This window comes from Mustela nigripes, chromosome 4 (assembly GCF_022355385.1).
Source record: "Mustela nigripes isolate SB6536 chromosome 4, MUSNIG.SB6536, whole genome shotgun sequence".
NCBI lineage: Eukaryota > Metazoa > Chordata > Mammalia > Carnivora > Mustelidae > Mustela > Mustela nigripes.
The window spans coordinates 134923024-134937111 of record NC_081560.1 but is presented as its reverse complement, the minus strand read 5'-3'; the positions used below and the strand labels follow the sequence as shown (position 1 = coordinate 134937111).

The window sequence follows — 14088 nt, the reverse complement described above, 5'->3', positions numbered from 1 at the left end:
GGGGTGCCTGGGTGGCTCAGTGGATTGAGCCGCTGCCTTCGGCTCGGGTCGTGATCTCAGGGTCCTGGAATCGAGTCCCACATCAGGCTCTCCGCTCTGTGGGGAGCCTGCTTCCTCCTCTCTCTCTCTCTGCCTACTTGAGATCTCTGTCTGTCAAATAAATTAAAAAAAAAAAAATCTTTAAAAAAAAAAAAAAAGAAAGAAACGCTGTGGGAACCCATCTCATCTGATAGACATTGGTTTTCTGGTCTGCAGTGTGCTAAAGGGATAATAATGGTTTGTCTTCGTTATGGGGAGGCAGAGTGGTGTGGCTGCTTAAAGCATGGATTTTGAGCTACTCGAAATAAAAGCTAACATTTTCCAAGTACTTGTTGTGTGTTGGGCACCGTGATGAGCACTTTATTTGCATTATTAGATTTAATCTTTTGAAAGAAAAATGTTAAGTAAAACACAAATCATTGTGTTTGAATTGCAGACAATACATCTCAATTTCTTAAGTCATTTCTCTCTCTCTAGAACCCCACAGCGTCTATAGATTTTGAAGACAGTGCCTCTTTAAGAAAAGCTTAGTAAGTCTGCTAGGATCTTTATATCAGCTGATAGTTTAAAAAATGACTGACTTGTCACAATAACCACCGTTTTGTGCCTTATATGAGTACGTGGAACATATTTCAAAAGAATTTGAATCAACTAAAAGATAATGGGTGCTTAACTTGCCTAAGTCAGTTAAGTGAATTTTGAATTTATCAGTATAAAGTTATAAATCTTATTTCTGGGTTTTGGGGGCTCAAGAATAGCAAATTTGGCCAAAGCAAAAATACATTTGTCTTGAGACTTCTTTAGAATTCAAAATCTAACTAGCAAGTATTTATTGATTAAAAATTTGATTTTCATTCTCTAAAGGAAAACTCATGTTTCTGACCCCCCCCCTTTTTTTTTTGAGTTAAGAAGAATGTGTGTGCATGTATATATATGTATTTGTGTGTCTTCACAGGAACTTTTCCACCTAAGTACTGTTGTCCTCATTTTAAAGGTGTGGAACTGAGACACCATGAGATTAAATGACTTGCCCAGTTTTGCACTGCTACTAGGACCTGACCCAGGATATAGTTCACATTATTTTCTTAACCATTTATTTTGAAAAGTTTAGAACTTAAGAAAAAGTTTTGAGAATGGTACAATGAACATCCATATACCTTTCCTCTCGATTCACTGGCTGTTACCATTTACAAAGCCCATTCTTAACCATTCTTCCGTTTATTCGGCATATTGTGACTTAAGGATTTATACAACCTCTCTGTGTTTGATTTCTTTATATGCATGTGGACAAAATATTTACTTTGAGAGTTTTAAAGATGAAGATGAAGTGGGGCGCCTGGCTGGCTCAGTTGGTAGAACATATTACTCTTGATCTTAGAGTCGTGAGTTCAAGCCCCATTTTGAGCATAGAGCTTACACATACAAAACAAGTAAAAATGAAGATGTCGTGAATAATATATTCTTCCAGCAAATGTTTATTGAGCTCCTACCATTCTGGGATGAGTATAAGGTATAAGTAAAAAACAAACAAACAAGATAGAACATTGTATGCCCTCATAAACTCAGATGTTGGGGGACAGACAGTGAAGGGACACAGTGGGTAAATTCAGGTGGTTTAAGCATTGCGAGGAGACAAAGCCTTTAGACAGAGCACCTTGGAAGACTTCCTGGAGGAGGTGAACTCTAGCCTGAGGCCTGACTCATAAAAGGGAGTGAACCCTGTATAGATGGGAGCAGAATGGGCCAGCCTACCCAGAGTGGATACTGAAAATCTTTTTATTCAACAAGAAAGGGAGATTGTGGTGTTTCCTTTGTGGAGATTGTTTAGAAGAGAACATAATCTCTCAGGTAGACTAGATAAAAGACAGGGCTGGCCAGTAGGTTTTTGAGTCTTTCCTAGCTTTGACATCTACAGCTCTTCATAGAGTGCTACAAGCATAGATTTCCAAGAAACAATCTTTATAAAAGTGTCTTGACTTCCTTGGAAATTATTTTCTTTTAGGCAAGTAACTTTTAACATTCACAAGTTGTGTTATTAACTAATGGCAGTTGCTGTCCAAGGAAGTCTGATTTGTATTTTTGGAGTCTCAATAAATTTTTGTTTCCAATTTAGAAACTGGATGAAGACATGCATCAAAAAATTGCAAAAGAAATGAACCTCTCTGAAACCGCTTTTATCCGAAAACTGCACCCCACTGACAACTTTACACAAAGTAAATATGCCTTTTTTTTTTTTTTTTAAGCCATTCTTGCACGGTACCAGAAGCTGCTTTTCCAGTGGGGGAATGGTATTGCAGAGAGATGCCCACTAACTATTTGCATGCAGACAGGAAAGAAGGTGGGGAGATTCTGATTTGGTTTTCAGCTCATCCGGGGGAGTAGGTGTGGGGTTATTTGAATGTTTCAGCTCTAGATCTGGCACTGGGGAGCCTTAGGATGCTGGCGTAGACTTTACTCCTCTTTCATAATGCATTTCAGCTATTAATCATGCTAGGGAAATATTTAGAAAAGAATAAGAAAAATGAAATTTTGTAACCCACTTGTATGAGAATGATCTTGTCTCTCTTTGGCTTATCCTCCTTCAAAGGTTCCTGCTTCGGATTAAGGTGGTTTACGCCGGCGAGTGAGGTACCCCTATGCGGCCACGCCACCCTGGCTTCTGCAGCTGTGCTGTTCAACAAAATAAGTAACATGATTTTCTTTTATGAACCTATCACTAAGCAAATAGCAAGTTGTTTTTTGTTTTTTGTTTTTTTTAATTCTCACTCTTTGTGATGAATCAAAGTCACTGGTATCAAGACATTACAGAGTCCTATTCATGCCATTCAGGACGCTGAAACAGATACAGCTTCCCAAAACTCTGGCCTTTCTGATTATGTGCCAGGCCTATTGGAGAGCTCTGGTTGTTGTTCCCTAGAATGTCATTTTGTTTTGAACAGGAGCTGTCTGGTCTCTGACCAGCACAGGAGGGGAGCTTGCAAGACACAATACGTGTCTCACATGATGTGGTATCAGAGAACCATAAGGCACATTTTGCTCCAAGTGTGTCCCCACCCACACTAAGATTCATTTCACAAGAGCTGCTTCTTCTTCTTTTTCTCTTTCTTCTTCTTCTGCTTCTTCTTTTAAAGTAAACTCTATGCTCAACATGGGGTTTGAACACGCGACCCTAGAGTCACATGCTCTGTGGGCGGAACCAGCCAAATGCCCCTCACAGGAGCTTCTTGACTCTGATGTTTAAAGATCCATGAACCGCAGCTAGATATACATCCCTTGTGAAGAGACGATGTTGGACCTCAGTCCTACCAGTTTTCATCTTTGTTACATTTAGTGTAACAAAGATCAGGGCTCTGTGGGAATGAGGCAGAGAAGGGATGCATAGAAATGCCCTAGAAATGGGGATGGAAACAGCCATGAATGGGTGTAGACAACAAACAGAGGCTTAAGTGAGGAAATAAACAGGATGCTATGACAGAGGGTAACAGTGGGGAGAGCAGCATTGGAAAAGGAGGTTCTCTGGCCAGTTACATAGATGGGGAGGGTAGGGGGTGCTGTTACAGAGCCAGTTCCCCCGGGAAGCACACTGCATGCTGGGAGAAGTGCAGGCAGTATTCTTGGAGGTCAATATTGGCAGGGGAGTAAGGGAAAGCAGAATAGAACAGAGGGACATGATGAACTGCAAAGTGGTAGCAACAAAGAAAGGCCTAGGCCAAATCCACAGGGAGAGGTGAAGCTGTGAAGATCCTTCAAGTACTATAGTTCCAAATAGAAACAAAGGTATAGGCCTTTATACCCTCCATTGACCTGCATCCAATGCCCACAGAAGCAGCCTGACTTTGGGGAATGTGACTCACAGAGTGGGACTCAGCTGAGGTGTCAGTCCTCAATACCCCTGGCAGCTGGGGCAGGGCTGTGTGAAGGCGGAGACAATCACGTCTTCAGGCTGCATCTGAGAGCAGCTGCCTCCTTCAATGCATGCGTCGTCTTTCTTTCCTTGCCTCACCTAGTCCTGCCTTCAGAGGGGAAGGTTGAGATGCTGGACAGCAGCATCCACTTAGAGAAGGGGATCTTCAGGCTGAAGAATATCAAGCCATATGTGCAAAGAATTCGAGTGGGAGGAGGACTATTGGGGCAGAGGCAGCAGCAAATGCAAGGATGTAGTTGGTAAACCTGGAGTGGCTGGAGTTTCGGCGGGGTGGTGGGGGGACTGGCAGGAGGTAACACGAGGCCATGCTACCATGTAGCCCATTATATGTCTTAACAAGATAATTTTTGTTTCTGTGGATAAGGGACAAAAATGAGAGCAGGAATATACCCTGAAATATTGCTTAGGAACTCAGTCTTGAAAAAAGATTTTACTGGGGCGCCTGGGTGGCTCAGTGGGTTAAAGCCTCTGCCTTCGGCTCAGGTCATGATCCCAGAGTCCTGGGATGGAGCCCCCGCATTGGGGTCTCTGATCAATGGGGAGCCTGCTTCCCCCCCACCTCTGCCTGCCTCTCTGCCTACTTGTGATCTCTGTCTGTCAAATAAAGAAAAAAATCTTGAAAAAGATTTTACTGAAGTTGGATTGCGTGCCTTTTGAAAACCCCACAGTTTTTGGTGTGAGGCAGAGATCTGGAGTAATAGCCTTCAGATTGATGCCCCCATGGAGTGTCTTAAGTTTCGATAAGATAAACTAAGAAAAAAATTCTTTGCAAATAATGATGTCTTCCACCAATTATAATGAGAAAAATTAAACTTTGGGTTTTAAAGTATACATTTTATAGTCAGTGAAAGTTAACCAACCATGCCAAATTTCCTTACCCTTTTAGATACGGTTACATTTTATAGAAATATGAAGGAGGAAAAAAGAATTAGGTCACAGATCTTTGTTTTCACTAAAAATGTCACCCACACTGAGGTAGATAAGTGGGCCAAGTTGTATCAGTAACATGAAGGGCTAGTATATCAGCATTTGTGGCCCAATATTTAAATAAAAAATTTTTGTGTAGCTTGGTTTATTTAGAGTAAACTTGATTTGTTTCTAGTAGCCTGTCATTCATAATTTGTATGTTCAATTCATCATCCCCCCGGCATATTTTAGATTAGTATTATTTGTAACAATCTAGTATTGTAGATGGGTACTCAAAAATCTGCTTTAGAAAACACTATTACATCCCTATGAAGTAGGTTTAATTATTACCCCATTTTATTGATGAGGAAATTGAGGCTTAAGGAGGTTAAATAATTTTTTCAAGGACACAGTTAGCATAAAGGAACTGGCATTTGAAGCCTTGCAAGTCCAATCAGATACATTCTTGGTTCTCAAGTGAGAATCCGGTGGGGGCTATCTCTACGCTGGACCCCAGTAACCCAAACCTGAACCTCTCCTTACAGGAAAAGGCAGCACTGCCAGGGAATCTAAGACAATGCAATAGTGATCAAAACAGATGTGCAAATCTATGACAAAGTTTATTTCCCTATTTCTTGTTTTCCTTTCAGAGAGTTTTCTAATTGATAAAGTAAGACTCTTTTTTTTTTTTTTGGTCCAGAAAACGTGAATAACGTTCTAACCTTTGTCACTCTGAGTGGGGAACTGAAGGCCAGAAGAGCAGAGGACAGTATTATCTTGGATCTACCTCTTTATCCTGCCCACCCCCAGGTCAGCTCTTTCTCACTACTGCCATGAGCCTTGTTGACCGACAGCTCATGTACCTTACAATGGTTTTGTCTTTTTTTCCCCATCTAGGACTTCCATGAAGTGGAGGACTTGATAAAGGTTGGTGAAAAGAATTAAACCTAAGCTCTTGTGATTTGGTCATTTGTTGTTTGAACACAAAGATTCAGTACCATTTGGGGGCACCTGGGTGGCTCGGTCAGTTGTGTCTACCTTCGGCTCAGGTCACGATCCCGGAGTCCTGGAATTGAGTCCCGCACCAGACTCCCTGCTCTGTGGGGGAGCCTGCTTCTCCTTCTGCCTCTCTCTCTTTCTCTCTCTCTCTCATAAAAAAATAAACAAAATCTTAAAAAAAAAATGTTCAGTACCATATGACCCCCAAAGTAGGCCTTCTATTGGTATAAGCAGTCCAGCCTAAGCTTGGATGAAAAGTGAATGGTACATTTGAAGTGTGAATTTTAATGTTGAATCTGTTTGGTGAGAAGCTTGAGCAGTTATCCCTGGATTTCCATTGCCAGCATTACCCTTCATGAAGGAAGGGGGAGGAGAGACTGCTGTGCAGTGGGCTGAGCACAAAGGAAGTGGAAACTGCTGGGCAGGGCAGCCCCGATTTCTGTGGTGAAGGAGGCTGAGGTGAGGGAATGTGATTTGATGGAGGCAGGCAGGAGAGCATGGGCAACTTGACAGAGAAGGCAAGATTCATAGCCTGGCTTCCTCAAGAGGTCTAAGAAGGGGTGTGTCTTCATAACTTTCATAATGATCCTGCTAATGAACATTTTGGGGAGCTTCCCTGGACAGTACCAGGTGCTAAGGTTTTCATATGTACTATCTAACTTAACACAGTCACCAGGTGAGGTTGGCACTACTATCGTTCCATGGAGATTCCAGGGGACTCGAGCAGCCCTACATGCCCCCGTTCTTAGTCTGTAGAGAAGGAAGGGCCCGGTTAGGGCCAGGGCAAAGGCTGCAGTGAGAAAACCAGTTCTCACTAAATGGCCTGTTGTGGGTACCACTGGGGTGTTTCTCAGTGAATGTTCAGTTACAGCATTTATGATCTCTTTAGGGTCTTGCATTATCTATGTTTTCCAAGAGTAGAAGCAAGCATTACAGATTCTGAATTTACACTCAGTCCCATCTATGGCCTGGGGTTTGAAAGACAAGCCAAATTCATAAATGAGCTGCTTTGAGCATGTTGACAAGAAAATGGAGAATATTCACAGTATAGATGTTCATGGCAGAAAGAACTTAACGTGGTGTCTCTAAGCCTCAGGATCAGCATTTGTAAGGTGGGGATGCTAAAGGGTTGTTTCTCCTGAGTATTGTTATTTTGTGTTCCTAGAAATTGGCCATAAGATTCTCCGCCGAGAATCGGACTTTCAGATTGACATCAGAACTCATGCAGAGGAGGGTGAATGCCCCTTGCAGAAGCTAACAGGCCCCAAGAACAGATGGGATCTGGCTGCAAGAGTTTCCATTTTCAGAGGGAGGGAACTTGTTCAGCTGTGGTCACAGGGGCAGACAGCCAAGTCACCACCCAAAGCAGAGGGAGTCTTGGCTTTGGGACCCCGAACATCTCAGTTCCTGAAGAAGGTTCGAGAACCTGAAGCGACCTAATGATAGCCAGACAAGTACTGTGTAATTCTCATCTGCTCTGAGGCTGGCCAGTGGTGGTGCCAAATGACTTGGAGGGGCTTCCCCGCTCAACAGCCCCCTCAGCTCTCCAAGTCAACAGGCAAACAGACAAACAATGTTCTAGGATGTGAGCATGATTATACTCAGTCTCAGGTAAAGTGTGGATGCAGGAATCTTTAGGAAATATTGCTATGTTACTGATATGCAGCCTACCATCAAAATGAAAACACTGGTTGCCAAGCAGAGCAGTGTTTAGATGAGTATGCTAGTCTCCAGTTCCATTCAGACTGCTGACCCTGAGTCCTTGCCTTGTAGAATCTTCTAGCTACTGCTGCTGGGACTCCACATGTATTATTTCATTTAATCCTTGCAGCAATGCTAAGAGGTGGGCCTGGGCCCTCCATTTCTACAGACAGTAGACACTAGTGATTCAGAGCTTTGATTCCAGGGCCCCTCAGATCTGGGTCAAGGCGTGTGTGTGTGTGTGTGTGTGTGTGTGTGTGTGTGTGTGTGTCCCTGTCCCTGGGCCTCTCTAAGTCTTCTTCCTTACTTGTGGGGAAAATGTCCATTTGAAGGATTAGCATGTTGAGGTCCATAGTAATACTTGTGAACAATGCCTTTCTTCAGCTCTCAGAGGGTGAGCTCAGCCCCCTTAAAGGTCTTTGGTCTCCAGAAAACTGGCCTTCCCTGGGCAACACCTTGAGTCCTGAAACTGAACTAAAACCCTTGGGATCGGGGACATTGGGTGTGCCTGGCACTCAGAAGATGTTCATGAGAGATGTTCCCCATACAGAAGATCAATGATTTGACCCTGAGGAGTTTTTGGTCTCTGCAGACTGCCATAGGTGATACACGGGTCCAAGACATCCGCTATTCTCCAGATACCCGAAAACTCCTTGTCCGACTCAGTGATACTTACAAGAGGTAAACAAAATTTTTGGCTTCGGCAGCACTTTGGGGAGGGCTGAGAACCCAGATTTATAGCGCTGTCTTTGTCTGGCTGTGCTAGGTCCAGTCAAAGCATGGTTTATGCAGAGACTTGTTCTCAGAGAGGAAAATAATTCTACTTGCTCTCTCATTCCGTCCTGCTGAGCCATTTGGGCAAAAGCTGCACCCTTGCTGGCTTTACAGAGTCTGTGTCGTGGTCTGTGAGATGGGTTTGTCCTAATTCATCCCATTTATGAACCAGGTCATTCCTGGAGAACCTGAAGGTGAACACCCAGGATCTGCCACACGTGGAAAACACAGGGAAGGTGAAAGGACTCATTCTCACCCTTAAAGGAGAGCCTGGAGGGCAGACCCAAGCATTTGACTTTTACTCCAGATATTTTGCACCGTGGGTTGGTCTGGCTGAAGACCCCGTAACAGGTACTTTTTGATTTGGGTCCTGAGGAGGGTTCAACAGTGGAGAAAGTGCCCCTCACAAGACCTTTCAGGTTGTTTGGGTTTTGAGCTGTTTTTGTTTCCCTTTATGCCCCTGCCCTATTCCTTCCTGAAGTCTCCTGTGAAAACTACAGAACAAAGGAGGCAGTATAGCTGGGTTAAACCTTCCCACCCCACAGCCTGGGTTTGCAGCCTCGCTGCCTAACTGTTGACCTTGGGCCAATCTCTTAACTTTTTAAAGTTTCTATTCCCCTTGTTGTGATGAATCACTGAATTCTACTCCTGAGACCAATATTACACTGCATGTTAACTAACTAGAATTTAAATAAAAACTAAAAAAAATGTTTCTATTCCCTCTTCTATAAAGTATGAGTAATACTTCATAGGGTTATGTAAAAACAATGCATGGTAAATGCTTAGCACAGTACTTGGCACATGATAAATGCCCCATAACTATTAGCTATTTTAATAATAATGACAGAACTTGTTCCCTGAACTAACACTTCCAGATCTACCATTTGCAAAATTCAGGGGCCAATGTCCTCTGTAGTCACAAAGCCTTTTGTTTTTTCCAATGACCACCCTGCATGATCATTGAAACATAAATAAGATTTATTTTCTGAAGGATAAATTCCTGGGTTGTCAGTGGGAAACACAAAGTGGGTGGGATGGGTTTGGGAACATGGTTATTCAAGATCTACCTGCTAGAAGCAGAGGGATGAAATCAAAGATGGGCAAGAAGGGGAAGCTTCCTCTTTTCATCCTCTTAGAAAAGAGTGGGCTGAGCAGAAAAAAGGGGGCGGGGGGGGGGGATACTTGACGGAGGAGGTTGGTGGATGTGACAATGGCCAGGGCAAAAGGAGGCTGGGAGGAACCTTTGAAGCTCCGGCTCCAAACAGAAGACAGAGGCTGAGACGGTTTCAGGACTTTGACCTAGTTCACTCTCTGAGAAACAAAACACATGAAATTCAAAGCTCAGAAAAGCACTTTTCTTAAAGAGTCGGGAAAATGCCCAATGACATCCAAATAGTACACATTGACCCTTCCCCAAAGAAAAGAAGTTTCTAGTGGATTTACACATGCACAGCTGCTTCACAAAGATTTTAACTGGTACAGAGTCTTTGGGCTATCATGATCAACAATCTCAGCTTGCTTGAGACTGAGGGATTTCTCAGCATCTAGGACCTTTGGTGCTAAAACCAGGATAGTCTTGGGTGAACTGGGATGACTGGTCACCCTAGGTGGACCTCCCTTGATCTTTAGTAAGTTTTCCTGAATAAAACCCATCCTTGTCTCTCCCAAAGACTCTTCTGTCAGCTATTACTTTGAATTTTATTTCTTCATTTTAATAGCTATTCACTGATTTAAACAAGGGCACAGTCGAATGAAAAAAAACAAACCCTCACTAAAAGAAAGTTTTTTTGGTACTAAAAGCCTAACAATGTTGGCTTGGTGGAAAATTTAACCTATTGTCAGAGTTCCCAGTATTCCTTGCATATTCATCCTAGGAGGAAGGAGATAATTCCCTTGAAATATTAGAGAAAGATTTAGGTAAGTCCTTGGTCGTCCTACCATGGGCTGACAATGAGCTGATAGGACAAGAATTAAAACCTCCATTTAACTAATTCAAAAGATATATGCACCATTGTGTACCATACATAGCCAAGATGTGGAGGCAACCCAAATGTCCATCAACAGATAAATGGATAAAGAAGATGTGATGTGTGTATATACACATAGCCACACAAACACTAGAATATTATGCAACCATAAAAAAAGAATGAGATTTTTGCGATTTGCGACAACGTGGATGGCCCTAGAGGTATTACGCTAGGTGAAATGTCAGACTGAGGAAGATAAATACATATGATTTCACTCATGTGTGGGATCTAAAAAGCAAAACAAACAAATAAACAAAACCCAGAATCAGACCTATAAATACAGAGAACAAACTGATGATTCCAAGAGGGAAGGGGGTTTAGGGGATGGGTAAGAAAGGTGAAGGGGAGTGGGAAGTGTACCTACAGGCTTCCAGTTATAGAATAAATAAGCCACAGGAATTAAAGGCACAGCATAGGGAATATAGTCAATGATATTGTAATAGCATTGTATGGTGATGAAGGGTAGCTATACTTGTGGTGAGCAAAGCATAACATAGTTTAATCACTCTGTTGTACACTTGAAACTAATGTAACATTGTGTGTCAACTAGACTCAAATGAAAACATAGGAAAAAAGGCCCTGCAGTTTGATTTGGCCTTCAGAAAGTGTAAAACATAGCAGATACACTATTTGGAGAAACTTCTCTAGAAAACATTGGAAAAAAGGCCCTGCAGTTTGATTTGGCCTTCAGAAAGTGTAAAACATAGCAGATACACTATTTGGAGAAACTTCTCTATAAATTCTGTGTTTTCCTTTCTATGTCCGTTCATAATCCCACATTCTACTGTGGCCATGGCCAACATCATGACCAAGTCATCTAAGGTTTAGTTAGACTGGATAGTTGGTTGTAACTGCTTAAAAATTTACCACAATGTCACCTCTGTTTTTGTATCATAACTTCTCACTTCTTTTAAGGGTCGGCACATGCTGTTCTCAGCAGCTACTGGTCTGAGCAACTGGGGAAGAAAGACATGCATGGTAGGGTGGGTTTTTGGTTTTGGGTTTTTTTTTTTTTCATTTTAAAAAATATTTAAACTTTAGCTAGCATTCCTTCTCATATGTATTATTGATTTGAAGACGTAATTAAATGTCCTATATCACCCATATGAAAACAAAAGATTTACATTCCTTCACTCTGAATCCTCTGTTCAGATCATCTTCCACCCCTGTCCCTCCCAACCCACAGACACACTTCTAATACAGTAAGTGCCCAAGAAATGTTTGTTGCTGTATAACTTTGGCCCAGTGAGGTTGCTTAGACCGTGACACATCGAGATGGGATGATTACCAAAGTTCCTTATTGCCATTGCTAGTCACGGGATTGAATCAAACAAATTGCTTTTGAACCAAGTCCCCTAATGACTTGGGGGAGGGGCGAGAGGAAATAGATTTGCAGCCAATGGAGGCCCAATAGTCAAAGTGGGAATCTGACCCTCCAGGAAGGAGGTTTTATGCAGTGGGAGGGTCATGCCTCTGACTCTCATTTGGGGATACCAGGTTGGCCGGTCTTTCTTTGGTGAGCCTAGTTACTCTCCTACACACCAGGAAGGCAGAGGCTGTGCCTCTTGTTTGCCTGACTTGTGTGGCTGCTTGATTAAAGCACAGGGGTGAACAAGCTTTGTTCTTTGTCTTTCAGACCTGGAAAGATGGGGCTCTCTGTGGAGGGCCAAGATCACCTCCCTTTATCTTTTTAGATTTCTATTCCATGCCTCTCCTAGACAGAAGTGGGGAGGAAGCTCTAGGCGGGATGCGTCTGGGACATTACAGGAAGTGACAGAGGAGACTCAGGAAGAGAAGATGTGGGCCTGTGTGTTTTGTGGCTCAAATTGCATTTACGGTCTCTCAGTCCTCAGAAAAACAGGGCAGGCTGGGCAGTGCTATGGACAGAGGAAAGAATACATTCTTTCCATTGAGCTGGGAGGGTTCTGGAGCTTATAAGAAGAGGTCTTTAACTATGCCCTGTGAATTAGAAAGGGTGAAAATGAACAATATTAATTTATGACTTGTTTTATGTTTCCTTTAGCCTTTCAGTGTTCCCGCCGAGGAGGAGAACTGGAGATTTCACTGCGTTCTGATGGACGGGTTGACATTAGGGGAGGCACTGCTGTTGTTTTGGAGGGCACTTTGACAGCCTAGAAATGGTTATGGTTCGGTGCTGTGATTTTTGAATAACAAAGTATTTTCTGCATAAAAAGAAATGTAGGGGCGCCTGGGTGGCTCACTCCTTAAGCCTTGAGTGTCTGCTTTTGGCCTGGGTCACAATCCCAGAGTTCTGGGTTGGAGCAGGGCACAGGGCTCCCTGCTCAGTGGGAAGCCTGCTTCTCCCTCTCCCACTCCCCCTGCTTGTGTTCCCTCTCTGGCTGTCTGTCTCTCTCTCTCTCTCTCTGTCAAATAAATAAAATCTTAAAAAAATAAAATAAAAAGAAATGTAAGCGGCTGCCTTTACCAAATTTGCACAGCTGTTCAGTTCACTCACAGGTTAGAAACAGAAAAACTAAGACATATTAATGGAAGTTTCATCATGCTTCCTAAATACTTAATGGAGTTTTGGCTCTGTCTGTGAGTGTATTTGACATAGAAGTAACCAGTAACAAAGAATAATGTTGTCACCTTCGATTGTGACTACCAATCACAGAATGAAGAGCACGTTTATGAGAAGATCAAACCATTTAAGCTTAGGTGTGAATATCTGATAGCCATTAAAAAGACCCAATAACTATGTGGAAATATTGAAAAAATATCTCATGACATAATATTAAGAAAGGGAATTGGACTACAAATGTTAGCAAAGTTATGTCTATGGAAAATATGAATGTATATGGACAAAAATGGGGCATGGGGATAGAAAGGTGACAGCTGTATATATGTGTGTCTGTGTTGGGGGGTAAAATTGGGAGTCATTTTAATGCACCTAAAAAATTATTTTCCTTATCAGAAAATACTCATGTTCATTAACTAAAAATCAGGAGATACCACAGAATAACCAAAAACCCAGAAATTTCAAAAAAGTGTATGTGTATTAGTGTAATACACATTTTATCAGTGATAAAATTAAATACTAAAAGCAGTATAATATCTTTATCTCGATACATAGTTTTGGAGTGATGTCTTAAAAAACATTCTTCTCTTAATCTTAATAAATATTAAGGTTAATAAAATTGGTTCTAACATATTTTCAATTCAGTGAATGTATAATGTTGAATATCTATAACTGACTTTGGGATGGGGACTTTTTCAAGACATTAAGAGGGTTTCAGGTGATCTCATCGATGGCAATTCTCAGCCATCTCAAAAAACTGCAAGCTAATCAGTTAGAAATTCCAGTAGTGTCCCAATTTTTTGTGACCTTACTGCTACCACATTTTCTATTTTTATTTATTTTTGCTAAGGCATGTGACAATGAATTTATTCTAGCAGTAATCTTGTGTTTCTGCTGATTTGCAATGAAGTAAACGATTCACTGGCTTCAGACTTTAGCTTAATGAGTACCCAATGACCTGGTGCATAGCTCACAGCTTCTCCCAACTCATCAGTGGGTCATGACACCATGGGTGACAATCACTGGAGGTTTTTCACAAAGTACAAGGTTTTCTCCATCTTGAACTGAATTGTTTGAGTGATTTTATATAAATGCATAGTTGTAAGTTTCTGAATTTTATCTCCACAATGTATGGTAAGTTCTTTTTAAACTTACTTCTTTTAAAAATTCAAGTATAA

General features: G+C 41.9%; 1 protein-coding gene across 3 annotated transcripts in view; it reads left to right on the top strand.

Annotated features, from left to right (window-relative positions):
• PBLD (phenazine biosynthesis like protein domain containing) overlaps window positions 1–13554 on the top strand; it is a 24087-nt gene extending 10533 nt beyond the window's left edge. Inside the window, exons 2-9 of one of the 3 annotated variants that reach the window (XM_059397540.1) lie at window positions 2153–2252; window positions 2627–2725; window positions 5571–5680; window positions 5768–5797; window positions 8121–8251; window positions 8517–8695; window positions 11287–11349; window positions 12395–13554. In XM_059397540.1, coding sequence (XP_059253523.1) covers window positions 2153–2252; window positions 2627–2725; window positions 5571–5680; window positions 5768–5797; window positions 8121–8251; window positions 8517–8695; window positions 11287–11349; window positions 12395–12507 — 825 coding nt within the window. In that variant the 3' untranslated portion in view covers window positions 12508–13554. The remainder of the gene's footprint in view (window positions 1–2152; window positions 2253–2626; window positions 2726–5570; window positions 5681–5767; window positions 5798–8120; window positions 8252–8516; window positions 8696–11286; window positions 11350–12394) is intronic. The other 2 variants (XM_059397541.1, XM_059397543.1) reach the window with 2 other exon arrangements.
• The last annotated feature ends 534 nt before the right edge of the window (window positions 13555–14088 follow it).